At 34.6% G+C, this 27,693-nt stretch overlaps 2 protein-coding genes across 3 annotated transcripts; both read left to right on the top strand.

The window, feature by feature from the left end:
• Positions 1–937: 937 nt before the first annotated feature.
• LOC113716996 (ubiquitin carboxyl-terminal hydrolase 23-like) lies at positions 938–9,522 on the top strand. Of its 2 annotated transcripts, none has more exons than XM_027241611.2 (10): positions 938–1,471; positions 2,285–2,399; positions 3,237–3,347; positions 3,679–3,851; positions 4,067–4,393; positions 5,347–5,472; positions 6,743–7,471; positions 7,798–8,440; positions 8,555–8,645; positions 9,053–9,522. In XM_027241611.2, exons 1-10 carry the CDS (start codon positions 1,124–1,126, stop codon positions 9,210–9,212), a joined length of 2,823 nt encoding a protein of 940 aa, XP_027097412.1. In that variant the 5' UTR covers positions 938–1,123; the 3' UTR covers positions 9,213–9,522. The 2 variants fall into 2 exon arrangements, with proteins under 2 accessions (XP_027097412.1, XP_071926585.1); XM_072070484.1 differs by lacking the exon at positions 938–1,471 and adding an exon at positions 1,731–1,954.
• Positions 9,523–15,411: 5,889 nt separating this feature from the next.
• LOC113717118 (plant UBX domain-containing protein 7-like) lies at positions 15,412–25,685 on the top strand. The gene is made up of 10 exons (XM_027241777.2): positions 15,412–15,708; positions 18,424–18,554; positions 18,770–18,883; positions 19,426–19,621; positions 21,405–21,482; positions 21,592–21,660; positions 22,441–22,584; positions 22,711–22,813; positions 24,573–24,820; positions 25,285–25,685. Exons 1-10 carry the CDS (start codon positions 15,607–15,609, stop codon positions 25,444–25,446), a joined length of 1,347 nt encoding a protein of 448 aa, XP_027097578.1. The 5' UTR covers positions 15,412–15,606; the 3' UTR covers positions 25,447–25,685.
• Positions 25,686–27,693: the final 2,008 nt, after the last annotated feature.

The raw sequence follows: 27,693 nt of genomic DNA, 5'->3' as shown, positions 1-27,693 counted from the left end.
ATAATATATTATATTATATATAATTTATATAACATATAATATTTATGTAAATATATTATAAATATATAAAAATATATTTTAAATAAAATAAAATATTTATGATATGTATATGTAAATATATAATATTAGAAATGTATAATATATATAATATACATTAATATTAATATAATTTATATATAATATACATAATTGAAATATACATATTAATATATATTATAAAACAAAATTGCATAAATATATGTATAAATTTATACATAAATAAATGTATTTATATAAATATATAATATTTATTTCAATTGACATAATATATATAATATTATACATAATTGAAATAAATATATTTATATATAATATACATAATTGAATATACATACTAAAATACATAATTGAAATATACATATTAAAATATATAATTAAAATATATTAAAATATAATTGAAATATACATATAAAATACATAATTAAAATATACAAATTGAAATATACTTATTAAAATATACAAATTAAATATGCATAATTGAAATATATTTGGAGTTGTTTTTGATATATTGTTTGGATTGGTGTTTTTGAAGTTGTTTTTGAAATACACATTTACTGTAGCATTTGGAATGTGAAAAACAGTTTTTCAAAAACAGGCTCAAAAACACCAATCCAAACGTACCCTTAGGTTCCAAACAGGCCCTAAAATTTTTAAAAAACTTGCAGCAGACAAACTCGGCAAAAAACTTTGGCTTCCAAACAAGCATTTTAGTGTGTTTTTTAGAGGGTTACTTTAGATAAAGTAATAAAAAACATATTATCTATTAAAAACTATGCTAAAAACTCACGTTCCAATTCCAAACAGGTTCCAGTTTGGAAAAAAAAAAACTATAAACAATACCCTGCGACGCGCCGCCCACCTCCAATTTTACACTCGCCCCGCATGCATATTCAAGAATGTAGGGTTTTAAGCTGTTTATAGCAAGCTCCAGCCGAAACCCCACAAGCGTTCTTTCTCTCTCACAAACTAATACATCCCCAGGAACACATGGTTAATTGATTCTGTAGAGAGAGCAGAAATCAGTCTATATATACAAAATTTTTTATGTATATATAGCGTTTTGGTTTGAGGTTTTATTAATCTGATGATGGCGGCGGAGACGATGATGAATTCTTTGTGGGTCGGATCAGTTAAGGACCCAGAAAAGGAGCCGGTTACAACGTCCGATGCGCCGAATTCGAATGCGGCGTTGTTTCATCGGAGAATTGAGTTTCATCTGGCAAAAAAGCCGTTCAATGGGTTCAATGATGGAGGAAATAGTGGGAATGGGTTTAAGCTGGTGACTTTAAACCCGTATAATTCGAATGCCAATTTAAAATCGGAACCCCATAAAGCTTGGTCCGGGTCCGGGAAGCGCCCCTCGGAGTCTTCCTCGGAGAATCATAGCGGGTTGGATCCGGAGCTTAGCTTTACAATCACTTTCAGGAGAATTGTAAGATTTTTTTATTTGTTTTTCTATATAAAAGTTTACATTTTTCCATTTCCATTTTCATTTTTATCTAGTAATGTGTTTTTTGCTGTTTGATTGAGCTATGATTTTCTTTTCGGGAAACTTTGGTATCTTTAAAAAGCATCAGTTAGCTTCTTATAATAGAATGAATTGTGGGTTTTAAATAACTTTGTGTTGGCTCTTCATTTTTTTTCTTTGAAACAGTTTGAAGTTCTGGGTTCTGTTTATGTATCGGAAATTTATTGTCACTGATGCTAAGCATTTAGGCTTTTTAATGAGTGGAAATGTAGCATAAGCTGGATTAGCGAAAGCTATGAAGTTCTTATATTCTAAGCCTCTAATAATCCTCAAATTGCAAATTTGAATTCTTGTATGTGTATCTCTTTGCCGAGGTTGGAAAAGGAAAAATTCGTACAAGTGGGTATTAGAAAGTGTTATTTGGCATTTTCTCACTGCAACATTCAGGTACTATAGTGTAACTTCTTAAATTTTGTCAATCATATCAGCAGTATCCATGTTATACCTGTTTTCATCACTGATTCTTCTGAGGCTTCTCCCAAGTGGGTGGTTCTTGTTAGTATGAAAGTTTTCTTGATGTTATACATTCAACAAGTCAACAACTGAAAGAATTGAGGTTGAGTTCCACACCATGAATTACACTCACCTGAAATTGGGATACTGTCAGTATTTTTTTTTATTTTGTTCAGTATTTGTAATCACGGTATTTTGTTTAGTATTTGGAATCATGGTTTTCTTTTTGATGCTATAATGGAGTGTAACTTTGATTAATTACAGGGTGCTGGCTTGCAAAATCTCGGAAATACTTGTTTTCTCAATTCTGTATTACAATGTTTGACATACACTGAGCCCTTGGCAGCTTATTTACAAAGTGGTCGGCATAAAATATCCTGTGAGTCTGTCATCTTTCTCTTACATTTTCTTTATCATACAATAACCAATTTGAAGTATATGAAATGCCTGTATGAGGGATCCCTGGTATCATGTTTGTCATTTTATTCTCAATGGTGTAGTTTGATATTTGCTGTTTTATCATCCGTGGGAAAAGATGTCTGAAGGTGGGATAACATTGATGGATGTTTCAAATGTGCTTGTAAAAGCTAAAGTGAAAGAGACATAAGAGTTATGAACAATTAGATGATTGAATATGGTTCCAGATAAAAATGGAAGGGCTGACAATGTGGGATGTATAGAAGTGCAAATTAATACCATGAATCTGTCAGAATTGATTGATGTTCAAGGAATGCCCAAGAATGAGATGTAGAAAGTGCAAAGTACTATCACGATTCTTCTTGCAATTTGTGATCATTGTTGTTCTACGGTTTCTTGTCTGATTTTCTATGTGATGCATATAAATTCTGGCAGAGCTAGACTGATTTTTTCATCTTTCTGGTTTTGCAAAAATTCATCCTAATTTCTCTACTTGCATTTTTTTTCTCTTCGTTTGCACTATCGATTCATTTGAACCGTAGCATTGGTTGGCATCTTTAAGATCTTATGACCATGTATAATATATCATTTTATCTGAATTTCCAGTGGTCCTATAAGAAACATGCGTGCTGACTCGTACAGCTTATCTTTGTTAGTTCTTTCTGGTTCATATTTTCTTCTCATGGCTCATTTTGGTGGCTTATATTTTTCCTGAGCCCTGTTTTACCTCTGGTGTTCACTTTCAAAAGGATCAATTGTTTGATTCTGATTTTTGCATCTTTGACATGATGCTATGAAGGTCGTACTGCTGGGTTTTGTGCTTTATGTGCCATTCAGAAACATGTGAGCCAAGCTCTGGAATCAACAGGAAGGATATTGGCTCCAAAAGATCTTGTATCAAACTTGCGATGTATCCTGAATTTTCTGCTTATAATGTGTTCGCTAGACTTCTTGTCATGTTGTAGGTTCATCTTCATGGCTTGTAATATTATCTTATCTTGATTTAGTTCAATATGCTTCCTGTCATAGCAGTTTGATACTGCCTGACATGACTTTTTAGCATCATTGGCGATCTTAGTTTCTACTCTGTTTTGGTCTTCGTTTTTTCTCTTGCACTAACACTTGTCTGTTTTGCAACTTAAAACTTCTAGATGCTTTTAATTTGGTATTCTCCTCACTGTGGTGGAATTGCTTAGGCTTTAGATGTTTGAGTTGAATTTGGATCCTTGACAGTGATTTAGGCATATCTCGGAACTTTAGAAATGCCAGACAAGAGGATGCTCACGAGTACATGGTCAATTTATTAGAATCGATGCATAAATGCTGCCTGCCCTCAGGAGTGCCTAGCGAGTCACCCAGCGCTTACGATAAAAGTTTGGTCCATAAGATATTTGGTGGTCGCCTTCGTAGTCAGGTAACCATATCTTGCTCAGCTGCTCTTTTTTTTTTGCTTAGGGTATTAGATCATTGGCTACAGATAGAATCAGAGTCTGCCTCACTTTGGTAAACATGGTCAAATTTTTAATTAACTTTTTTATGCTGAAAGATCAAGATTTGATTGGGTTTCTGAGTGTACAAGTACCAGAAGATTTGGAGTCTTTTTTTGATTAGTCTTCTTATATTTTACAGGTGAAATGCATGCAGTGTTCGTTTTGCTCAAATAAGTTTGATCCCTTCTTGGATTTAAGTCTAGAGATAGTGAAGGCAGACTCGTTATACAAGGCACTAGCTCATTTCACTGCCAAAGAGCAGTTAGATGGAGGGGAGAGGCAATATCAGTGCCAGCAATGCAAGCAGAAAGTCAAGGCTCTTAAGCAGCTGACCGTTTACAAGGCGCCCCATGTCCTTGCAATCCACTTGAAGCGTTTTGGTTCGCATATGCCTGGCCAGAAGATTGACAGAAAAATTGAGTTTGGCCCTTCATTGGACTTAAAACCTTTTGTGACTGGTCCATATGTAAGTAGTAGGTATTTTATACAAGTATTAAGCATATAGTCCGAGAACGTTGTTTACTTCCACTAAAATCATAAGTTTTCATGTGTTCTTTTACAATGTGTATCTTGTATCTAAATATGTGACATGGAATGAATAGATTAATACACTCAGCACAATTCAAAAGCATCTTAAGGAGTGTTGCACTCTTAATAGTTTTGAATTAACATTGAATAGCAAGGAAAAAGCATGTACAGCAGATATTGCATCTTTAACTTCTTGTTGTGGTTACTTTATGTGCTTCTACTGTTGCTGAATTTTTGTATTAATCAAGTTACTTTCCTGTTTTGCATGTCATGGTAATATGAAATCCAAAAACACATCCTGGTGATTTTATTTTACTGATTACTCCTGTCTTTCTGTTTCTATCAGCTACATATCCTTCTACAGTTGTTCCAAAACTATTTTCCACCGTTAACCACCAAAGATCATGGACTTTTCAAATGTTCTGAAACTGCCCCTCATACCTCTCGTACATATTGACTAAATTACAAATATGCAAATAAACTGATCCTTTGTCGAAGGCTGAAGAGACATGGGAAAGAGGGATTATATGTTTTAAGCCCTTTGACTGATACCATGAAACCAGAAAAATGTCATTAGGTTGTAGGTGTGATTTCTGTTCTTATGGTGGGTTATAAATTATCTTTTGCATGTAGATATTCCACCATTTTTTATTTTGAAGGGTGATGCTGAAAGGGATGAGTATTGAGTAGCTGATTTGGACAGTTCATTGCTATTTATAATAGTAGATGAGTAAAGCCAGCCTAGCACATGTATTTTGTTATTAGTGTTTACCAAAATGAAAAAGTTTAAAATGCTTTTTCATGTCTATGCCAACACATTTGCATTTTTTGTATGGTATCCTTTTTTTTTCTGTTGTTAATTGTTGTATTTCTTTTCTTAATTCATTGCAGGATGGGGAATTGAAATATACTCTGTATGGTGTTCTGGTTCATGCTGGTTGGAGCACACATTCTGGTCATTACTACTGCTTTGTTCGGACATCAAGTGGCATGTGGTACTCACTTGATGACAACCAGGTACTAGGATGCATCAATTTGTCATCATTTTCTTGTACCAATTTGATTACAGAAATTTCCACCTATCATTTCTCTTACAGAAATTAGGACCTATCATTACAGAAATTTGATCATCAATTTGATTACAGAAATTAGGACCTATCATTTCTCTTAGTATCTATGAGTCCCTTTTCTTGTTGGATCAAGGGTTCTTATAGTGCTATAAATTTCCACCTTAATTGTGTATGACCTTAAAATTGGGTGACGGAGTGAAACTCCAGTTGTCTGGTGGACATTTTATTTTCTTTGGGGGGAAGTTGAAGTAACTTGTACCGAATCAGATATTTGGAGATGCACCTTTGTTTTATTTTAATTTTGAAAGCCACCTTTGGATGATGGGCAGTTTGGAACCTTTGGGTTTCAATTTGCTAAAAAGAACATGAAACTTATCTTCCTGAATCGGGGTTGCCGAATGATTTGTTGGCATTTTGTTATTATTGCATGATTGGTGTTCCCCAGCTTTGTAACATGAACTAGCCGGTCAAATCTTTCAACTTGTAGGTTGATGTTACTTTTTGGTGTTTATAATTCAGTCTTTAAAGAGGTGAAACTTATTAGAATCCAAAAAGCATGTTTTCTTCATTATGGGTTGCTTTCTCTAATGTACCAATTTGGTCTGTGGTTTTGCTCCCGAACGCAACTTACAACCCATAAATCTGATTCCAAACAAATCAAATTCTAGTCCCCAGAAAAGTGACAGATCTTTGCATAGGGTTGGATAATTCAGGTGGTCAAACCAAGTCTGTCAATATGGTAACATAATTGTTTAATGCTTTTAGTTTTATAACAGTTATGGAATAAAGTTTAGGACCTATTGGATGGAACTTGGAATAGTTACACAGTTTTAAAATTCCTTTAAGCATCGCAGTCTCAATAGAGCTTCAAGATCAATAGTTTCCAAATGAAATATAACCTTTTTTTGAAGAGAATTATGATAAAAGAGGATGATTGGCTCTTTTTAAGGAAAATGGAATTCTTGCCAAATTCTTCTATGTCAGTTTAAAGTTTGGTGTATTGTAATCATCTTGATTTTCTATGCTCATATGTTGGTACTTTGTGGAGATAGCCATGTCCAGTTGTCTATTGTATCTTTAAATGCTGTCCATCATGTGATGCATCATGGGATTAGTTTTCTTATTTTACTTGTTAGGTCATCTATGGCAAATGTTTGTGCAGGATAGATGAATTTTGGCTTCTCTGCATTGTAAACTGATACACCGTGAATTAACAGGTTGTTCAAGTTAGTGAGAGGAGGGTTTTGGAGCAGAAGGCTTATATGTTGTTTTATGTTCGAGATAGAATGTATTCCACACCTAAGAAAGTTGTTGATGCGATACATAAAGAAAGTATGGTCATAAATACATTTGGAAGGAAAACATATCCTAATCTTAATCAAGGATTGAAGGAAAATATCATGAATGGAGCAGTTGGGGGAAAGTTGAATGACTCCTTTTCTGCTACTGCTGCTCAGAAAGATGTAATGAATTCTAACATTATAAGCCAAAATCAAATGAAAAAGGATCCTGCTCAGAAAATTAATGGCCCAACAGCTCCTGAAGAAGCATGCCTAAAGAAAGACCAGCCTGCAGAAAATTCACTGAAGGTGCCACCTGTTGACAGCCTCCCCACATCAAATATTAATGGTGGAGATTGCTTGGTGCAATCACTTCCATCTTCTAAGGGATCTAATGGCTTTGTTAATTTTGGGAATTCTAGTAACTCAGGCAGTAGCGGTGGCATAGAACTGACTACTGCTATTGTTAAGCAAAAAGACATCAATAGCCTCCAAATTTCTGCCGGAAAGAACAAGACTGATTGTGTGGTCATACCAACTGATGGAAATACGAAAGCGAGCACTGGTAAATATCTTAGTGATGCGGTTGACAGACCAGCTAATGGTAATGTCCTCCATAGATCTCCTCAAGATACATGTGTTCCTTTGGAGGCTAATGCTGGAAAGGTACTTGATTTGCTTAGATTATGTTTTTTATTAGCTTCTATTTCGTATTTTACCTGCTCTCTTGAAATATATGCCATCTGCTCTCTATTTTACCTGCTCTCTATTGCATATATGCCATCTGACTTGCCCAGTATCTGCAGAATGTCACATTACTTCAAGCATCTTTGGCATATATGTTGTCATTTCTGATTGATAATTAACCTATCTGGAGATAGTGACGAATTTTTACTTGGCCAGCACGGTCAATAAACAAAATTTTATAGACAGCCACGTATTCTAGGCCTTCCCGCCCCCTCGGATCGCATATCTAACCAAATCTTCTGTAGGTCGGATGTTTCCCAGACAGTATTGGTGTAGCTGAGGGAGGTGCTCAAAAAGTTCGTGATATCAAAGATCGAGCATGCCAAAAACCAGCAACAAAACACTTGCTTCGCAAAAGGGCTCTTAGTGACAGGCTGCATTTAGTAAAGAGGAAGCCTTTGAAGCGCCCTGTTACAACCAAGCATCTTAGCAGAAACATCATTTTAGGAGCAGCCTTGGGACGGAGAAAGAAGAAAAAGAGGGCCAGACATTGTTCCCCAAAAAAAGTGGATGGGAATCATGTCCTGTCAGATCTCGGGCCATCTACTTCTGAGGAGTCGAAGACTTCGACCATAAGCTGTTCAGCGTACCCTCCAAGGGGCTTCAAATCTAATGCAGATGAGAAAGATAAGATTCTTGGTTTGAAGGGTATTACAGACAATGCTGACCTTCTCAGGAGCGTGAACGTGAAGGTTGTACCATGTAGGGATGAAGTTGGTCAACATGAGAAAGTTCCCTTGTCAGATACACAATCACGCAACAGATATTCCACCGCGGGTGGAGAGTTATTTGATAATGGAAAATCATGTGGCTCCATGCACAAGAAAGGTGAAAAGGTGGAGAATGGTTTGATGAGGATTTCTGCTGATGGTTTGGAAGAGACAACTGGTGATTACTTGCATAATTTTGTCTCTTTAGGCTATTAGCTCAATCTAGTTTTTATCCATTGACTCCGTGCTGGAGCACTGATTATCACTTGTCTTTTGATTTGATTGATTACAGTTGCACGTTGGGATGGTGTTGAATGTTCTCCTGAAATTGTAGAATCCAGAAGTGTGGAAAATCTCAGAATTGGTTATATTGGGGATGAGTGGTAAGTTAAGTATAAATTACTGAGATATTTGTGTTGTTTAAACTATTATTGTTATCGTAAGAAGGTTCACATTCATTAAATAAAAGTATGCAGCTTAATTTGTTGAAATCTGGTTTGGATGCTGCTATCTGCTCATGAGTAGCTGACTCATGACTTGCGGGTGAATTTTTCAGTTCATTCTACTCCGTTATTTTGGGAGCCCAAAATTCCTATAGCTTGACTTTATACTTCCATAATTGTAGAAGGGTTAAAACTCGGTGCTCTTCCTGTTAAGACATGTTCAAATTAAAATGGGCTTATGAACCAAATAAAACGTCTGGGCCTACTTGTTCTTTTAGCTGTTTAAATACTCGTGTGGACATGTTCTCTTGGATGAGTCTCCCTTTTATATATCTATACTTCTGTAGGGATGAGGAATACGACCAGGGAAGAAGGAAGAAGATTAGAGGCTCCAAGCTCACATTTGATGGAACCAATCCTTTCCAAGAAATTGCGACGCACAAGGCAAAAACAAAGAAAGCAAAGCTGGACCGATCTAGCTCTGCGAACCAGCCATTCAGGATATGATGAATCAGAAGCACAGGTCTAGAATTTGTCGAATTGAAGAGAATTCCTCGTATAGCGGCATATCTGCATTTTTCTGTAACGATTGTTGCTGGCCAGAGCCGAAGGGTGGTCGAAATCAGTATTAACCAAATATTTTTAGTCAATATTATTGTTCTCTTCCCCCACCCAATAATGTAATTCGAGACTTGCTTTAACTCCCAGCGTTCTTGTTTGAGTTACCTGCCAGGCTGCCTGGAAAACAGCTGAATTTTTGCAATTTATGTGGAGATATGCTGAGGATTGACCAGCCTCTCTCCATAAAGTTTTGTTATCTGAGCCTCGGTCTTTTCTTGTGAGTGGAGATTTTGTTCATCTGCTTGCTTGACTGGCAACACAATTGCTTGCTTAAACTGTAGAGATTTGTTCCTTCAGAAATAGCATGAAAACCATGAGTTAGTAACTGTGGAGAAATATCTGCAATAGACACTAGACAGAAATAGGGAACTGGGCCAGCGACATCAGTACTTTGGTGGGCACGTCAATTAGCCAAATTATGACACCGTGTTATGTTTGGATTAACTGTTTTGGGGGATATTTTTGAAAATTTTACTATAATAGTGTATATGAAAAATTTCTACTATAAAATTTTTTTGAAATATTTGATATATTATATGAATGAGATGTTTTATGAGTTATTATGTGTTGTTGTAGTATTATATTTAAAAAATTTATTTTTGAAAAAATGGTCAATCCAAACGGACGATTTCTAGGAGAATTGTTGGGACCAAGTGCAATTGTCATGTAAAAGGACTAATATTCTACTTTACATATTGAGCAAAATCATCATTAGTTTTAGGAGATTGCAAGGAAAGAAATCACCAGTAACAGCATTTACTAGGGATGACAATGGAGGCGGTTGCCCGCGATTGCAAGGAAAGAAATCACCAGTAACAGCATTTACTAGGGATGGCAATGGAGGGGGGTGCCCGCGGGCAACTGCCCCGCCGGGGTAGAAATGGGGCGGGGGATGAGGCAACATACACCCGCCCCATCCCCTGCTCCGTCCCCCGCATAAAAAAAGACATACGCATGCACGCGCGCGCAAACACACACACACATATATATATACAAAAGTAACAAAACCTCTTATTATCCCCCTTAGTTCCTTCTTTGTTCCCTCCTTCGCAGCCACCGTCATCGCCTCCCATTCCCCTCAATTCTAATCACTACTCAATTAATCATAGGCACAAAGGAGAGAGGTGAACTGGAAGGACGCGTGACTACATTACTTAAGGACATCAAAAGGTCCACACACTTATTGATTCTGGGACAGTAGGACGAGGCAATAAGGGATCTGGTCTTGATATTGCCAATTTATTGAAGCCATCACTTGGACGGGGTGAGTTACAGGTAATATTTCTTCCTTGTTACATGCTTTAGTATGCATTATGTTACTGAATACTCATTGATACCTGGACAAGAAATCATGTTATACTGGTATGATCATGGATATTGTAGGCTCATGTTTCTAATCTTAGCTTGGAATTAGTAGCCGAAAATTTCTAATTTTTCCTCGCGGGGAAAACGGGGCGGGGGCGAGGGGAGTTATTTGACAACGGGACGGGGGAAGGCTCCCCCGCCCCATTGCCACCCCTAGCATTTACCAATTCTAAAGGTGTACGCGAAAATGAGTTTCAGCAACTTCCCCGCTAAATATTCTTACTTTGCTGACAGATTGAAAGTTCAAATTCTGTTCAATCCAGACAGCAGAATTGCACTGCTGTTAGCTAGATGCAGGGTTCAACTTCCTTTGGTTATCTTCCTTTGGAAAATCTGTTGCTCCCCTTTTAAAATCCTTCCAAAAGTAAGTTTGGTGCAGGACTTTTTTCATTATTAAAAGAAAATAGAAAGACTAAAAACACAAGAATTGAAAATCTTTTTTGTGTATAAAAATGAAAATACAAATTTTGGCCATGATATGCAAATTGAAAGATGCATTAGAAAGAGTTCTTCGTGGAGTACAAATGTAAACTCATTATGAATTCTTTTAGTGTATAATTTTTTTTTCCTTTTTAAACTTTGCCCACTTCCCCCTCCCCTAATCCCCTCCTACTCCCGAACCTAGCGGCCAAGTTCGAATCTTGGTCTGCCTGACCAACAAGAAAAGTTATTTTGCCAAATGAAAAATTCAACGTGATTCGTAACCTTTTTTAAAACTAAATAAATGAAGCATGTTGCGATGCAACAGCCAACTAGATTCTATGAAATTAAGATTTAGCAATAAAGTATGGTTCAATTTTATTAATTATTTTTTGAAAAGGTTTTTCATTAAAATTTGATGCTTTTCTGTTTGATCATTTGATTAAGAAAAAATTACCAAATTTAAATAGTTATGTGATTTTGCAATTGATATCTGCAGTTCAAGTTTCAATTTTCAAAGATGTATACGCGAGTGAACAATTGACAAGTTGGTCAAGAAGACAAATATCTTTTGGGTCATCATGTTACGGGTAGAATCGTCCCCAAATTCGACGGTCAAATTGGTCAGCGGATTTTTGGTTAGAAATGTAAATAAAATGTTCTTCTGGGAGTAAAGTGCCTATTGATTGCATCTAAAGCGGAAAAAGTGCAAATGACCTCACACTAATTCAGGAACTGTAATTAATCCCTATAAGAAAATTAAACGCTACCAAAGAGATCAAATCTCACCGTGCCAACATTTGAACCTGTTGAATAATGAGAATTGCCATTTCCTGGTACTCTACTGTCATCGCTTGGACTAATTTCACTTTGTTTTTTTGAACTTATATCACTTTTTTATTTTACAACCTAAGCTTTAATTTTGAATACTTTATACTTTAAATTCTTAATTTTGGACACTTTACGCTCTATACTTTCAAGTTTGTCCAATTTAAGCCCAATCAATGACAACTTTAGTAAAATTAACGGTATAGGAAACTCAACAAATTAATGATAATGTGCAAAAAGTAGTCAAAAGATGTCAAGATATAATAATAAAAATACAATAATATATTATTATTAATTTACACCATCTTTTATCTCATTAATTTTGCTAATAATATTAGTAATTGAGATCTTATAAATCAATGATAATGTACTAAAAATTGTCAAAAAAAAATTAAGTGATCGCAGTTAGAGTAATTTTCAAGTTCAAACCATCGACATAACTATGATTAATCGGTATTTGAGACTTTTAACATGAGTCTTCCTTTTTAAAATATATATATATATATATATATATATATATATATATATATATATATATATAAACTGCCCTAGCTTCATTCAAGCTCACCAATGCCGCCTCATCCCGAGAAGTATCATACTGTAATTGGCGCTGCAACATAACGCCTTCAGCCTCCCTTACCTTTTGGAAAATGTTGCAATATATATCCTTATTCCATTTCTGTAATACTCTCCTTGTATTCATTAATTTTCGATAGAATACATCCAAACCCGAACCATGGACAGGCCTCTCCCATGCCTCCTTCACTACATCCAGAAAAGTCTTGTGTTTAGCCCAAACATTCAAGTACCGGAAACCACCCTTTGCAGCCATCAACTTCCCACACTTAATCAAAAGAGGGGTATGATCCGATCGTCCTCTAGCTAAGTGGGAAACATGTGTGACATCATATATATATATATATATATATATATATATATATATATATATATATATATATATATATATATATAGGTAAGATAGGATTTAAGAAACGGAAATGGAGGAAGATGAGATTTGAACCTAGGACGTTTATGTTTATGTTCTGGGGTTTGATTATAGGTGTTCAGAAAGAATCGAAAAAGCGGGTAATCGAGAAAATCGAATTGGTCCAAATCGAAAAAAGAGTAACCAATCATAATTTTTAAAATATTTAGGTTACTCAAAATTACTTGAAAAATTAGGTTAGAGTATGATTTTCAATTTTTAAAAATTGTGATTACCTAAACCTACCTGCATATGTATAAGGTTAGTTAAGATAACCAGTATCAAATCTAAACAATAATTATTTAGTCATTTACTAATAATTTAAGTTATGAGCCCCATGTCATTAAATATTTTATCTTCACAACTTATAAATTTGTATATTTAACCGCATCTTCCATTTACCTTTTTTTGCTTCCCACATTTGATGCCACTAATTTTATTTATTCTACTACTTTATTTTTTTTTGTCTTTCTTCAAAATTTCTTTTCCTTTCTCATAAATTCTAGGGATAATTGCAGAAACCTCCCCTGAGGTTTCTGACATTTGCACTGACCTCCCTTGTGGTTTGAAAAATTACACTAATCTCCCCTGAGGTTACTAATCTTTTACAAATTCAGTCCAAAGGATTAAAATATTATTTTAGGAAGTGAAATCAGAATTTTTTTACCAAATTTGTCCTTTGTACTACATGTCCAATGAATGACAAAGTACTATAAATCAATTAACAATTAATAAACTTTAAGGAGTATAATTTATGGGCAAACACGCATTACTCATTTAAAGTATGTTGACATAATCAGCAACATCCTTCAGATCCTGGCTCGAAGGGACTAACCGCCTAGCCCATGACACCCAGGGGTGCAACCCCTCATGCTGACCGAGAGTGGTACGGTGCTTTGCGCTGCCATTGTGGTTAAGGAAATAAAGTTGCGTTTTTACTAATAGCTATAGCTTTTGGTGCAATGGTAAGCGCTTGATCCTGACAAAGTACCGGCTTTTTACGGGTATTTTACTTTCAAATATTTAATTTATGATAAATATATCAACATTTGTAAGTAAAATTCAAAAATTGTTATAGTAATATTCTTGTAAAAAAGAAATCGATAGGTTATTTATTTAATATAAATAAAGTACCGATTTTTTACGAATATTTTACTTTCAAACATTTAATTTATGATAAATATATCAATATTTTTAAGTAAAATTCAAAAAATGTTACAGTAATATTCTTGCAAAAAGGAAATCGGTAGGTTATTTATTTAATATAAATTAAATATTTTTTTAAAAAAAGAAATGGCCCATAATGTATTAATTCTTCATGGCTTTCATCCATTACATGAGTAAAGTATTGGCTCTTTATGGGTATTTTATTTTAAATCATTTAATTTATGTTAAATACATAAATATTTGTAACTAAAATTGAAAAAGTATTATATTAATATTTTTACGGAAGAGAGATTGGTAGTTTTTGTATTTAACAAAAATTAAATATTTGAAAGTAAATACAAATATGTATTTGAGCTTAAATATTTGTATTAAATTAAATGTTTGGAAGTAAAATATCCATAAAGAGCCGATACTTTAAATAGGTAATGCGTATTTGCCTATAAATTATACTCTTTAAAGTTTATTAATTGTTAATTAATTTGTAATATTTTTTCATTCATTGGACATATAATACAAAGGACAAATTTGGTAAAAAATTCTAATTTCACTCCCTAAAACAATATTTTAATTGTTTGGACGGAATTTGTAAAGGATTAGTAACTTTAGGGGAGGTTAGTATAATTTTTCAAACCACAGGGGAGGTCAGTGCAAATATTAGAAACCTCAGGGAAGGTTTCTGCAATTATCCCTAAATTCTATCCACTTCACCACTCTAATTTTTTTTTAATTTTTAATTGTTTAGAACTTACACATTTGGTTGTGAAACAATTTGATATCTTTAATAGAAAGTGAATTAATAGTTTTCAAGAAGTAGAGAAAACGAAAAAATTGTTCAAAATATACTCTCATTAATTTAAACAACTATTGTATTATTTTCTTTGTTAATTTAATTTATTATCTTGAATCACCAACTAATTCACATGTGTCACACACCAATCTGTCCAAACCGTGTCTTGTGTGAGTTGTTTCATCGAGAATTCGATCCTTAACAGTGGTACTCACTTAACTAGGCTACTACTACCAGACCAAAGCCCTGGGGACAATCGCTATTTGCGATTAGGGTTAGTAAAATTGTAAATGGACTGGTTACTTGCTCCATAACCACCCCCCTAGACCTGATAGTTGTCTTCTTGTTACGATTTTAGTTTTATCAAGTCACAAGGTTTTTTTTTCCCCTGAAAAAAAGTCTCAGGGTTTGATGCGTAATTTGGCCTAAAATCCAGTAACATTAATTATAATTATCCCATCGCAAAAAAAGAAAAATAAAAAACCTCTTTGGGCAGCAGGCTTCTTCCCTAATTCTCCCAATTTCCAAATTCCATTCAGATAAGGACTTAACTTCTTATTCCCCAAGAAAAAGAGCTTGAAAGGGAAAAATGATTTGGAAAAGGAATTAAATGTGATATATCCTCAGTCCCTCTACAAGGTCCCTTTCTTTCCCCTTTCAAGCTTAATAAGTTTGCGAGAGAGAAAAACTCAGTATACTTTATTAAACAAAAAAAAAAAGTAAAAACGATGGACGGAGTTTTATCTCCGGCCGATCAGCAGAGCTTAGTCTCTTCGTTTCTGGAAATCGCCGTCGGCCAAACTGCCGATACCGCTCGTCAATTTCTTCAGGTCGGATATACACACTCCCTCTCTCGCTTAGGGTTTATCTTGCGGATCTGATGATTTATTGAATTCGCATTGTTGATTTTTGTTGCTATAATTGTTTCCTTTTTGGCTGAAAATATGTTGATTTTTTTTTTTTGTTTCTAGTGATATTTCGTTAGTGTAAAAGGTCTGAACTGTTTTCGGTACTTGTATCTATTTGATGATGATGAATGATATGAAGAAGATAATTTGAGCAAAAATAGTTAATTGATTGAAAAGCTTAGAAGCTGATTATCTCAATTTGACAGTTATTCGAGAATAACTTATGAAGGTTGCAGCTAAGATAAACCTGCAAAGTCTGATTTGTTGTATGTTATAATAGAAATATGGGGTTCTGCTTCTAGTGGCGATATGCATGGTCCCGCTTACGGGGTTCAAATCAATACATTATAAGAAGAATATCTATTTTTGTTATTATTTTTTGGGGTTTTGGAGAAAGAATTGTGGGATTGGATAAGGATTGAGATAACAGAGGGTTTAAGAGTATGGTTCTTTTCTGTTGTGCCATTTATCAAGATGGTGTTTTGCTATATTAGAAGTTTCTAATGGTCGCAGAATATTTGTGGCACTTATGCTGGCTTGTCCCATTAATGCAGTAAAAAGGTAGTCTTTTTAGCACTAGGAAAAATGAAACGTGATGAGAATTCTGGATTTCCTTGAGAAATAAAACTGGGATGTTTGAGGTCTTCCTTTTTTTTTTTCTCTCTTTCCTTGGACAGTGTATATAGTTTTATGATAGCTCTGGAAATTCCTCATCAAGCTGATAAAAGAAACCGTAAAGTTCTACTTTGAATGCAATTGTTTTGAAATAAAGCAAGATGCCTTTCACTTAGATAGACAAACTGGGATGTTTGAGGTCTTCCTTTTTTTTTTTTCCTCCCTTTCCTTGGACAGTGTATGTAGTTTTACTTGATAGCTCTGGAAATTCCTCATCAAGCTGATAAAAGCAACCGTAAAGTTCTATCGGTTATATCTAGCTAAAAAGACAGCAGACTTTGCCTTAGCTTCTTAGAATTGAGGCAATGCAATAGCTAATCCTGCTTGTCCTTTGTAACAGAGTTTGTGAAAAAAGGTAAGATGGACAGGCAGGAAGTGTAGGATTTTGTTTTTGAAACATGATAGGTGGCAATATGTACTCCTTGTTAAATGCGTGGATGATGAACTTCTTATATTTTAAATATAAAATGATGAAAAACTTGAGTACTTCATTTGATAATTTACTGTCTTACATACCCCTTTTAAAAGTTTTCAACGATGATACACAATATTTCACTTTATATATAAAAGGGAGATGCACCAATGTTGCTTTTTGGCTGCTTCAGTTACTGGGAATTTCCTTCCTACTTCCATCAAACATGAGAAGCACCCGTGCATATAGAATAACAATTCTTCTTTGTTGCATGGACCAACAGTTACTTCATTCACAAACTTTGTTCCCAAGCAATATAGAATTTTTGCTAACTTCGCTGCCTGTAATATGTGTCATGTTGCATACCAGTAAACAGATTGACACCTCACACCCAATCTTGAGTGCACATAACATAGATGAAAAATATTAACTCTAAAATGTAGAAGCAAAGCTTAATATTTTTTAGTAAGGAAGAAACACATGGAAGATTTAAAGCAATTGTTGAGCTCAGTCATTATGTTGAAAATCTGGTGCAGTATTTGTTATTCTTACAGTGGCATTTTACTGCTGCAATTTAAGAGACATTTAAGGTCAATAAATTTGTTAAAGAAACTTATGGACATTTAGAGGTAAAGTCTGTAAGTCTTTCAAAATACATTTACAGTATTTTTTTTCTAAATGTTGACTGCTGTACAGCTTTTTCCTTCAAGATTTATTTTTGGCATTGGAGGCATTGGTTTTAAATGTGGAAATAAGTTGTTGAAGTATAGTTTGTAGTTGTAACTGCATTGATTTGTGAAGCAAATTTGAGTATGTTAAATTGGCTTAAACATGGAGGAGTTGAATCTAATGAATAGTATTTGCTGCACGTAAAAGAACATATCCTGTTATCATAATTTAACCAGGCTGGGCCTTTAATTGCATCTCTAACAAATTTTGAAAATACGAATACATTCTGCAGTGTAAAGTTCACATGAATGATTAACTTGAAAATCTATTGTTAAGTATAAAACTTAAAGAGTTTGGTCCCTCTTAAAAATTCTGTCTTGATGTTGGAGTCCTAGCTTTTTTCATTGTGAACTTCTTGTTCTTATTTGTGATCTGAATTTGATCTCTTTGTAAACTAGACTCAGTAGTTATTATCTTTTTTCTATTGAGTGCTACTTGAAGTAGTGATTTGCAGTTGTGGTAAACTTTGAAGAGGAGGCTTTGGCCTTCAACGTCTTTGAGAATTATTTGCTATTGTTTTAGTCAGGGAGCCAAACTTTGGGGGGTCCATATATATCAATGGTTAACAAATTTAGAATGTTTGACCTTTTATTTAAGAGTACTTTTTTGAGTTGTACTTCCTTTAAAGGTGGATTAAATAAAAGGTCAAACATTCTCATGTAATCCACCTTTAAGCCTTTCAAAAATAAATCTTGAAGAGTTGTACTTCCTCAGATACATCCTCATGTAAAGGTGGATGACTTTTTTCCTTGTTTCTAACTGTTGGAAAGTTTGCTTTCTGATTATGTGAAAATTTTGATAGTCAATATTCCCTGCTGCAGGCCACAAGTTGGAAGCTTGACGAAGCTATTCAGCTTTTCTATATAGGAAATGAGGGTGGGGCGGCAGCATCATCTGCACAATCTCCACAGTTGGAAAGTGATTTACCCTTGGATGATCCAAGCTTGAGGAGGTGAAAAAAAATTTATATGGCTAGATTGTCCTTCTATTGTTTCTGTGTCTTCTTTTTTTATCCTCTTCTCGTTTCTACTTGTTTTCTGAGGATGGATAAATTTTTTGGAAAGCTTCAAAATTGTGGAGACTGAATGTAGAAATTAGCATCTCCCAAACCATAAAGAAATTATACATCAGTCTAATGCATTTCTTTTACAACATGGCTTATTACAGTGGAACAAGAACAGACTTGGAAGATCAAAATATAAGACAAGGTGATGGAGATGATGTACGGCCACCTTTACCTGTAATAAGGGATGTACTCTATGACAACACAATGCTTTTTGGGTATGTCCTGATTCCTGGCATTCGGTGTGCTTTTCCTGGAATAGTTGAATGTTAAGAGCTGTTAATTTTAGCATATGCACTATTTTCTTCTTTTGAGCTGTGTTAGTGATGTAGATAACCTCATGGATGATTGTTCCTCATGCTTTTATGTGAAGAGGTATTTTGTATTACAGATACCTAAAATACTTTTGTGGGAAGAGGGATTACATTTTATCTAATTTCCTTCTCTCCAGATTCAGTTGTTCTTAAAACATTTATTTGCAATTGTTGTGGAAGAGCATTTCGGATATATTCAATCTTAAAAGTAATCGTGCTTCATTTTTGAAGACAAGACTGAATTATGGATGTTATATAGTGAACCTCTGTTAGTCAACCAGAATTTGAGAGATTATGGTACTATGCGAATGCCCTCCTTTGGGACTGAATTTTTGTGAAACAGACTTGATCAAAATGAGGTTAATTACTTTAGCATGTGTTTTGTTGTTTAGTTACTTTTTTTGTCGCTATAAAACTTTTTTTTCCTCCCTTTTCATTTTTTGAAGTGCGTCAAGAATGGGGGGTTCATCTCATGAAGCTCGTGCAGTAGTTCCCTTCCGCAATTTTGAGGAGGAATTGAAACGACCTGGTGTCTGGGAAACAGAGAATGGTTCTGCATCTACTGTGGACAAGTCTCAATATAATCTTGCTTCGTTATATCGTCCTCCATTTGCTTTGATGTACCAGGGATCCTTTGAAAAGGTAAATGGCTTAATTTGGAAGAGCCCTGCAGTTTTTTGGCTGAATAAGTGTTTTTTCTGTTGATTCTTTTTTTGATTTTCTTGGGGTCCTCTTTCTTTTTTAATATTTTCGAGCTCCTTAAATTGTTTAACTTTCTAGACCTCTTATCATTTCCCTAAAGCTTTTGTAAAGGTGTTTCAGTGGTTTAACTAATTATACAATTGTGAGTATTTCTTATTTGTGGCCAAGTGGAACAGACCGGAGAATGCACTAATGGAATGTGTTGGTCAAATTGATCACCAGGATTCTAACTTTATTATAGAGTTTAGGAACAACATATACCCCATCTGTGAAGGGAATAAAGGTGAGCTCAAGGAGGTCAAACTTCAGAGAGCAATGAATTGTTTTTCGACTTGTCGTTGGACAGGAGAGTTCTCAAGTAATATTAAATGAGCTGATAGAGTTCAAATTTTCTTTAGGCAATTTTTGCATAGTGAATATGATCATCTGTATGTGTTTTGATAGGATCTAGGATTGAGTCTCTGGTCCCCTTCCTCTTGAAGCTTCTGGAATGTTGTTAGTCAGCGCCTGCAAAGACTGGTAGATTTCTAAGGATATATGAAGAAAGAGGGTAGTAAACTGGAGGTTGTGATTGAATGGTTGAAAGTCTCTGTGTATTCCTGGACCTTTGCAATATTATTGTTCAAGATTCCTGAATTTGTGCTATCAAGCTTCTTGGTTTGTATTAGAGTCATTGATCACCCAGCGCAGTCCTTTTGTTGGGATGAGTCCATGAAATAAGGGAGATAACTATTCAATTCAGAATGGAAAAAGGGTCCCCTGGGAAGGGGGTATAAGTTTGGGGTATGACAAGGAGAATTCCATTTTACCATGTGAGGCACCTGTATACCTCATGTCCTCATTGATGGCAGTTTGGGTATTTCCTCTGGCATATTTATGCTGTAGTTCGTTTGTATCACCACTTAAAATTTTGAGGTTAAACCTTTGCCATGGAATCTGACAATAGTTTTGGAGATCTTGTAACTCTGAAAACAGGGAATGGAATTACTAAAAGTGTTTTAATTGGCAAGCTTATAACTACAGACCAAGTATGGTTTGACTTATTGTTTGGGAAGGTAAAGCTGTTATGACAGGAGGCACCTAGGTTTGCAATCATTTTTTTTTTAACTTGTGCAGTTTATTTTTAGTACACTGTGTTTCATCAAAGAGCTCCACTAAAGGATAGCTGTGATTAACTTATCGAATAGCTGAATTTTCGTTTCTTCATCTGGAGCTCTAGGTAACTGGTACACTTGGCAAGTTTAAGATTGGAATGATGCCTGCTACTTCTGTAATTGATTAAAGCCCACCCTGTATTCAACTGCAATGGTGATTCTTGTATTTAAGGCTATCTTCTCGATGGGCAAATTTTTTCTGGAATCACAATAAACAATTCTCACAACATCCAGATGTAGTTACAGTCCTTATTCAAGATGAAATTTTTTTTTTGGGGTTTTGGAAGATTTATTCTTAGCAGTCTTTTATTTGTTAGGTGGTCGGATCATTCTTCTTCTCTATCTCCTCCTCGTTCTTTAATTTTTCTTAACAAATCCTCACACGAATCTTCATTGCAACCTGACTAATTCTTGTTGGACTTTTAGTGAGGCGCTTTGTTGTGGAAATGTGATCCTTTATTCTTCCTGATTTATATTTATAAGAATATTGCATGTCTGAATTGATTGTAATGGATTGTGGTTTCTGTATTTTATATTGATGTTAACTATGTTCTTTTTTTGTTTTGCAGGCAAAAGATGCTGCTAGATCACAGAACAAATGGCTTTTGGTAAATTTGCAATCTACGAGGGAATTCAGCTCGCATATGGTAGATTTTTCTGATCTCACTTAGCATCCTCCTTACTCTCTGTTCTTCTTCAACCAGTTCTTTTATGTGGGCTGACTTCCACCAATTTTGCTATTTACTTCTTTTAAAGCTCAATCGTGATACATGGGCCAATGAAGCTGTTGCTCAAACTATTAAAAGTAATTTCATCTTCTGGCAGGTGTGTTTTTCTTCTTCCTCGTAAAAAGTTTGTTCTGTATAAAATTTGTGTACCTCTCAGACTCTTGTATTACAAGTTCTTCATTAACAAATGACATATTTACATCTGTCTTAATCTCTGTCAATCAACATCAAATGTTGTATGTATGTGCATGTGCGGTGGTTTTTTGTTTAATTAAATGTGCAAGTGTTTATTTCGATGCTACTAGAAATCATTCGATTTTTCAGAGGTATTTTCCATGCTTTCACCCTTTTTTTTGCTTGTTTGACTATGTTCATGATGCCATTTTTATTAGGGAGAGGAGATTCTGTTTCTAGGTCAGATGTGGCATTAATTAAATATAGGGGACATTCAAGTTTTTTTAATTTTGAATAGTTCTATAATCTGATATTTCACTTTTTAGCTTTTGAGGAGCGTTATCCCATCTAACACCTTTATGTAAAGGATGTCAATCACTAGTGTAATTGGTATCATGACCACTAGACAAGGCACTCAGGATTAAGCTAATAAAAAAAAGTTGGATATTTTCTTTCCACTAGACAAGGTATCACTAGCGTTGCTTTCCAGAAACAGAGATTGATGAATCACCATGTAGGAAATGAAGCTGTCAAAGGTAGAAAACTCCTTTAGGTGATTTATTGGTTATTGAGGTTAAACAAGCTTTAAAATGATTTCCTGTGTGAAACCGCTTCTATTTTTCTTCATTAGTTAGGAAACTCAATGTGATTGCTGTGGTTCTTCCATTACCTTTTTTTTCTGTGATGTCATTCGTATATACAGGTATATGATGATGCAGAAGAGGGCAGTAAGGTCTGCACCTATTACAAATTAGATTCTATTCCTGTTGTTATGGTGATTGACCCTGTGACGGGTCAAAAAATGCGCTCTTGGCGTGGAATGGTTCAACCAGAAACTTTGTTGGAGGTACATTAATCATGCTTGTAGTTTGTAGACAAAGATCATGTTCTGCTGCCTAGAACCTTTTATGTTTTTTGCTTTTAATAGTTTCTAAGTATGAAAATTATAATAAATTTCTGTTGACTGCTGTAGGATCTTTTACCTTTTATGGATGGTAGCCCAACAGATCATCATGTGAATCTATCTCATAAACGGCCCAGAGAGAGTCCTGTCATTCGTCCTCACCGAGTTCAAGGTTCCTGAAATCCTTTTTTCTCACCAATTACTTTCTGAGCTTTTTTTGGCTGTTTTTTCCCCATGCTATATAGTATCTACTACTGCATTCAGTCTTTCTCTACTTTGATTAAATCACTGTTTGTGCAACAAAAAACAGAAATTATGGTTTCTGTTCATTTCAAATTTCTATATCTATTGTCAAAACGATCATTGTTGTTTTTTTTGCTATTGTACTCATTCATTTGTACTTGCTTTGAATTTTCATGTTATATTTGCTGGTATTTTTGAATTTCTTATTCTTTAGAAAGTGGTCTGTTGATCTTTGTTGGTTTTCCCTCGAAATCTTCTGCTTTAATGAATTTCTTTTATAACGATGACATGCTACTAGGACCGTATGATTTTGTAACTGCAGTAGCAGTAGCTTTAAAGGATGAAACTACTACACATTATTAAAGTAATAGTTAATTCAGTCAAAAAAGAGCTTGAGGAAATCTAAAATGAAAGACTGCCATAGTTGTGCTCATGCTACTGTTAGGGACTTTTTTTTTTGGTTGAAGATAATTGGCCTATTTGTAAGCTGGTATATCTCAATTAGGAGTCTTTTCTAGAGTTTTACTAGTATAGAGTGTTTGCCAATATAGCTATTTTGCGCAAAAATTAACACAGAGCCTATCTTGAGCCTTGGTTAGTTTTGCAAAATTTTCTAGGATCTTATATAGCTATATAGTTGTCTTATTAGATTTTTAGACTTTATTGCTTTCATGATTGGATGGGGAACATTTGCTTCCCTTTTCCCCCTATATTTTTGTGTGATGAAAGCGGGATTGCAGTATGCATCATAAGATTTTTCAGTTAGATTTGCCTTTAGCTTTTTTGAGATTAATTTTTTTTGCAGATAGATATGACGAATTAAGTTTAGTTGGTTATTATTTTGTTCTGTTTCTTGTCTAATCCCCTGAACGCTATCTTGTTGATCTCTTTCTCCATTGTTACTGCTCACTGTCGTGAAACTTATTCTTCTTCTGCTAGAGTTAGTAACCTGATCCTGTCTTTGAGCAGCATGGTGTTTAGAACGATGGAAATAGTTTGCATAAGCATACTATGTTTATTTGTATTAAGAAAGAATGTTTATCTGCTGTTGCATAATATTGTTCAATTCATTTTGTTCAGGCGGCACAACTGTAAGGCCTAGAAATAGTGCTTCTCTTAAACTGTAAAATAGTTTTTGCTATATCTATGAGATATGCACGAAAACATTCTTCTTGTTGCTTTGTGAGATACTGTTGATTAACTCCTTTAAGAATAGCTTTCTGAGATATTATTGACTAGTGCTCTTATCCTACAAAAGCTTTAGTGATTGAAAGCTGTTTTTGGAAAGCAAATTTTGAACGTGCATTTCCAGAATATCTTTTCTGACTGTTCTAAAGCAGACCTACTTACACTCACTTAACAACATGATCATCACATTTTTCATGATTTTTTTTTTTGTGCTTGACATGGTATTAAATATCCATGTGGTGCTTAAAGGTCATTGGTGCGGCTTTTAATTTGTTTTTGAAGCTTTGAAAGCTCAGTTTAGGTGCCCCATTATTTTTGAATTGCTAACATCTTCTTCCACTGATTATTCCTGTCTTAGTTGTCCCTTTTTTTTTTGGTTAAATATCCTCTTTGACATATTTTGGGTACATTTAAACTTCTATTGCACTCATTTTACTTTGCCAAATGCTGCCTTGAGGATGACAAATGGAAATTGAACCGGAATTTTTCTTGGATGTCAGGTGAGACTGAAGAAGATGAGGATATGCTTCGGGCATTGGCTGCTTCAATGGAAGGTGTGAAAGATATGGATAAAAAGGAAGCTGATGATGTTGACGAATCACCACAAACATTGTTAACCAAGAACCCTGCTTATCCACCACTGCCTGAAGAACCCAAGGGTGACAAGAATCTTCTCTGCAGGGTTGGCGTAAGGCTTCCTGATGGACGCAGACTTCAGAGGAACTTTCTTCGGTCTGACCCAATTCAGGTAAGATTTCGATCAATACTCTTAGTAGTACTGAAGTGTTGTAATTTTACTATTATCACTCCTTCGGGGACCTTATACATCCATGTTCATGTGTTGATTTGGTTTGCTGAATGTAAAAAATGGTGAGGATCAGTCATTTTAAGTCGTGGAAGGCCATCAATTTGAAGGCAAATAGGAGATTGTGCTTTTGTTTTGTTCTACTATAAGGATACGGTACTACTTTTCCAGTTGTATAACAAGCAGAATTTTTCGGTCCTGATTTATGATGATTAAGTGACCAACTGATAGGGTTTTGAGCCGCCGGTTTTTTACCTGCTTCTAATATAGGATTAGCTATTTACGAGCACGTCATTTCAAATGCTGTCCATTCCATTTACCTAACTACAGTGAAATTCACTTAATGCTCTTAGTGCTGTCAATTTGGAAGCCGCTCTTTGCTTATTTTGCTTTTTCTGTGGTTTCAGTTGCTGTGGTCATTCTGCTGTTCTCAGCTGGAGGAAGCCAAGACAAGGCCATTTCGCTTGACACAAGCTATCCCTGGGTCCAAGTCCTTGGACTACAACATAGATTTAACATTCGAGGCATCAGGGCTTGCTAACTCCATGATATCAGTTACATGGGAATGAAGACAAGGTTCAGACTCAGCGGCTAAAATTGTGCCAAAAAGCCTCTGTTATTTGACTGCTGTAATCTTGTAGCATCCCTTCTTTTGTTGCTATTTCCTGACTTTTCGAGTCTCTTGGAAGGGAAGGCTGTGGAATGATTGAAGTTATACGTTCCCCTTGCGTATCATGTAAATATTGGACAGTGGATTTTCTATATTTATATACACATATATATATCTGAGAGTTTTGCTCCTCCTCAATCTACGTTTGGTTGCTCTATTAAACGCGCTTTCTTACCAAAGGTAGAATTCTAATCTTTAAAGTTAAAAAGTGGCTCTATTTCAGTCTACATTTGTGTGTGTACGTGTGTTGGGTTTTGGGGGGGGGGGGGGGGTATATACATTGGATTATTTAAAAAATCTCTCTGAAGATAATATCACGAGGCGTGTGGGAAATTTTAAAAATATTACTTACCCCTTGAGTTAGAGATTGACTATTATAGTATACGAATTGACAAAATTACCTTCATGATATCACCAATTCTTTAGGCAAAAAATATGGAAGACAAAACCCCTAATCCCTGAAATAAAACAGCTATTTTTACAATTTTGTAGCAACTGTTAGGGAAAAAAAATCAAAATAGTAAGAACAATGGCTGTTGGAACAATTATTTTTGCTCTTAAATCCAACCCACTCCCCCATTCAAATTTCTTAGTCCTTTTATGCCGACTTTAGACTAAATCAGCCTCATTATTCTAACATTTATCAAGGAAAAAAAATGGTGGAAGAGAAAAAAAGGTTATTTTAGCAATGAGTTTTGCATTTAAGCATCTCTGCTTTCCACTTTTAATTCTCATATGTTAATATTACATTAATTTACCCTTGCTATTCTAACAACTATTTAGGCCGCCAAAAAAAAAAAAAAAACGGAAGAGAAAAAACCAATCCATTAAAAAAATGGGTATTAGAACAATTATTATTTCTTTTAAATGCCCCCTTCCTACTTATTGTGATCCTAGGCTAACCTCATATTAAATTACCCTCAATATTCTAGCCATTATTTAAGCAAAAAAAGAAAACATTGAAATTTGTAAAAATTGGCTATTGTTATAATTACTTTTTTACTTAAATACCCCCTTCACTTTTAGTCCTCTTATGCCAACTTTATATTCAATTAGTCTTGTTATTCTGACAATCATTGGTGCAAAAAGAAAACAAAAAAGAAATTTAAAGAATTGGAAGAGAAAAAAGTCAAAATCGATAAGAAATGACTGTCTAAAATTTCTTTTTTGTATTCAAACATATCTTTTTGTCACTTTTTTTGTCATCTTATGCCTTTCTTATGTTAAATTTCCCTAATTATTCTAACAATATAGACCCACAAAAAAAAAAAAACCAAAATCGATACAATCATCAAAATTGTTTTAATTATTATTGTACTAAACACCTTCCCTGGGCCCTCAACTTTTTAAGTTTATGTAAAGCTTCTATTAAAAATTAGTTTGGTTGAAAATTTAAGGTAGACAACTCAAAAGGGTAGATTTGGAACAAAAATACATCGCTATCCTTAAATGATTATTTTAAAAATATTGTTGTATTGTTGGATGACACTAATTGTTAAATGATACGGTCTGAAGAGAGAGGTCGATGACTTTTTCGGAACCTCAAGGAATATAAGTGATATCGAAAATCTCAAGGATGGTTCTGAAAATTTTCCAATATTCATACGTAGTCTTTGTGAACTACATGGTATAATTTCACATAACATACGTGAGCTAGGATTGCGTGAATTAGGATAGATTTATGCAAGTTCCAGTATTTAAGATAGCTATCACTCCCATCGAAATGGTCATTTTTGTTTCCTAAAGCTAACATGGAAATAAATTTTCATACTCCATTTTTGTTCTCCTATGCTCTTACCATTTTTTGTTGCATGACAAAGCTTTGAAATCTTTGTTTTATGACCACAATTGTGAAGCCTATTTTGCGTATATTGTTCAATCATTTGGCGGACTAAAGAAAGTTGTGATTATGCTTCACACATGTAAAGTTTCGTTTCTTGTACGAAATGTATTTATTTTTATAATCACAACTCTATTTACTTAAATTAATTAAAATAATCCTTATTTGCCTAAATCAACATAGGATGATGGGTGAATTACGTTGATTAAAATTATGAACTCGCATTAAACAAGGCACAAAGATATTATCACAAAATAATAAAACTAATAAACAAGGACAACAAAGTAAAAGGGTATGTAAAAAAAT

The sequence above is a fragment of the Coffea arabica genome, chromosome 11c (assembly GCF_036785885.1).
Source record: "Coffea arabica cultivar ET-39 chromosome 11c, Coffea Arabica ET-39 HiFi, whole genome shotgun sequence".
Classification (NCBI taxonomy): Eukaryota; Viridiplantae; Streptophyta; class Magnoliopsida; order Gentianales; family Rubiaceae; genus Coffea; species Coffea arabica.
The sequence above is the reverse complement of the archived record's forward strand: the minus strand, read 5'-3'. Positions and strand labels throughout refer to the sequence as shown.

Bases quoted from the DNA above. Each gene is read 5' to 3' on its own strand.
- LOC113716996 (XM_027241611.2), top strand. From the start codon at position 1,124: ATGATGGCGGCGGAGACGATGATGAATTCTTTGTGGGTCGGATCAGTT. The intron at 2,400-3,236 runs GTGAGTCTGTCA...GATGCTATGAAG, and splicing joins TGGTCGGCATAAAATATCCT to GTCGTACTGCTGGGTTTTGT. The intron at 5,473-6,742 runs GTACTAGGATGC...GTGAATTAACAG, and splicing joins ACTCACTTGATGACAACCAG to GTTGTTCAAGTTAGTGAGAG.
- LOC113717118 (XM_027241777.2), top strand. From the start codon at position 15,607: ATGGACGGAGTTTTATCTCCGGCCGATCAGCAGAGCTTAGTCTCTTCG. The intron at 18,555-18,769 runs GTGAAAAAAAAT...GGCTTATTACAG, and splicing joins GATGATCCAAGCTTGAGGAG to TGGAACAAGAACAGACTTGG. The intron at 22,585-22,710 runs GTACATTAATCA...TGACTGCTGTAG, and splicing joins AACCAGAAACTTTGTTGGAG to GATCTTTTACCTTTTATGGA.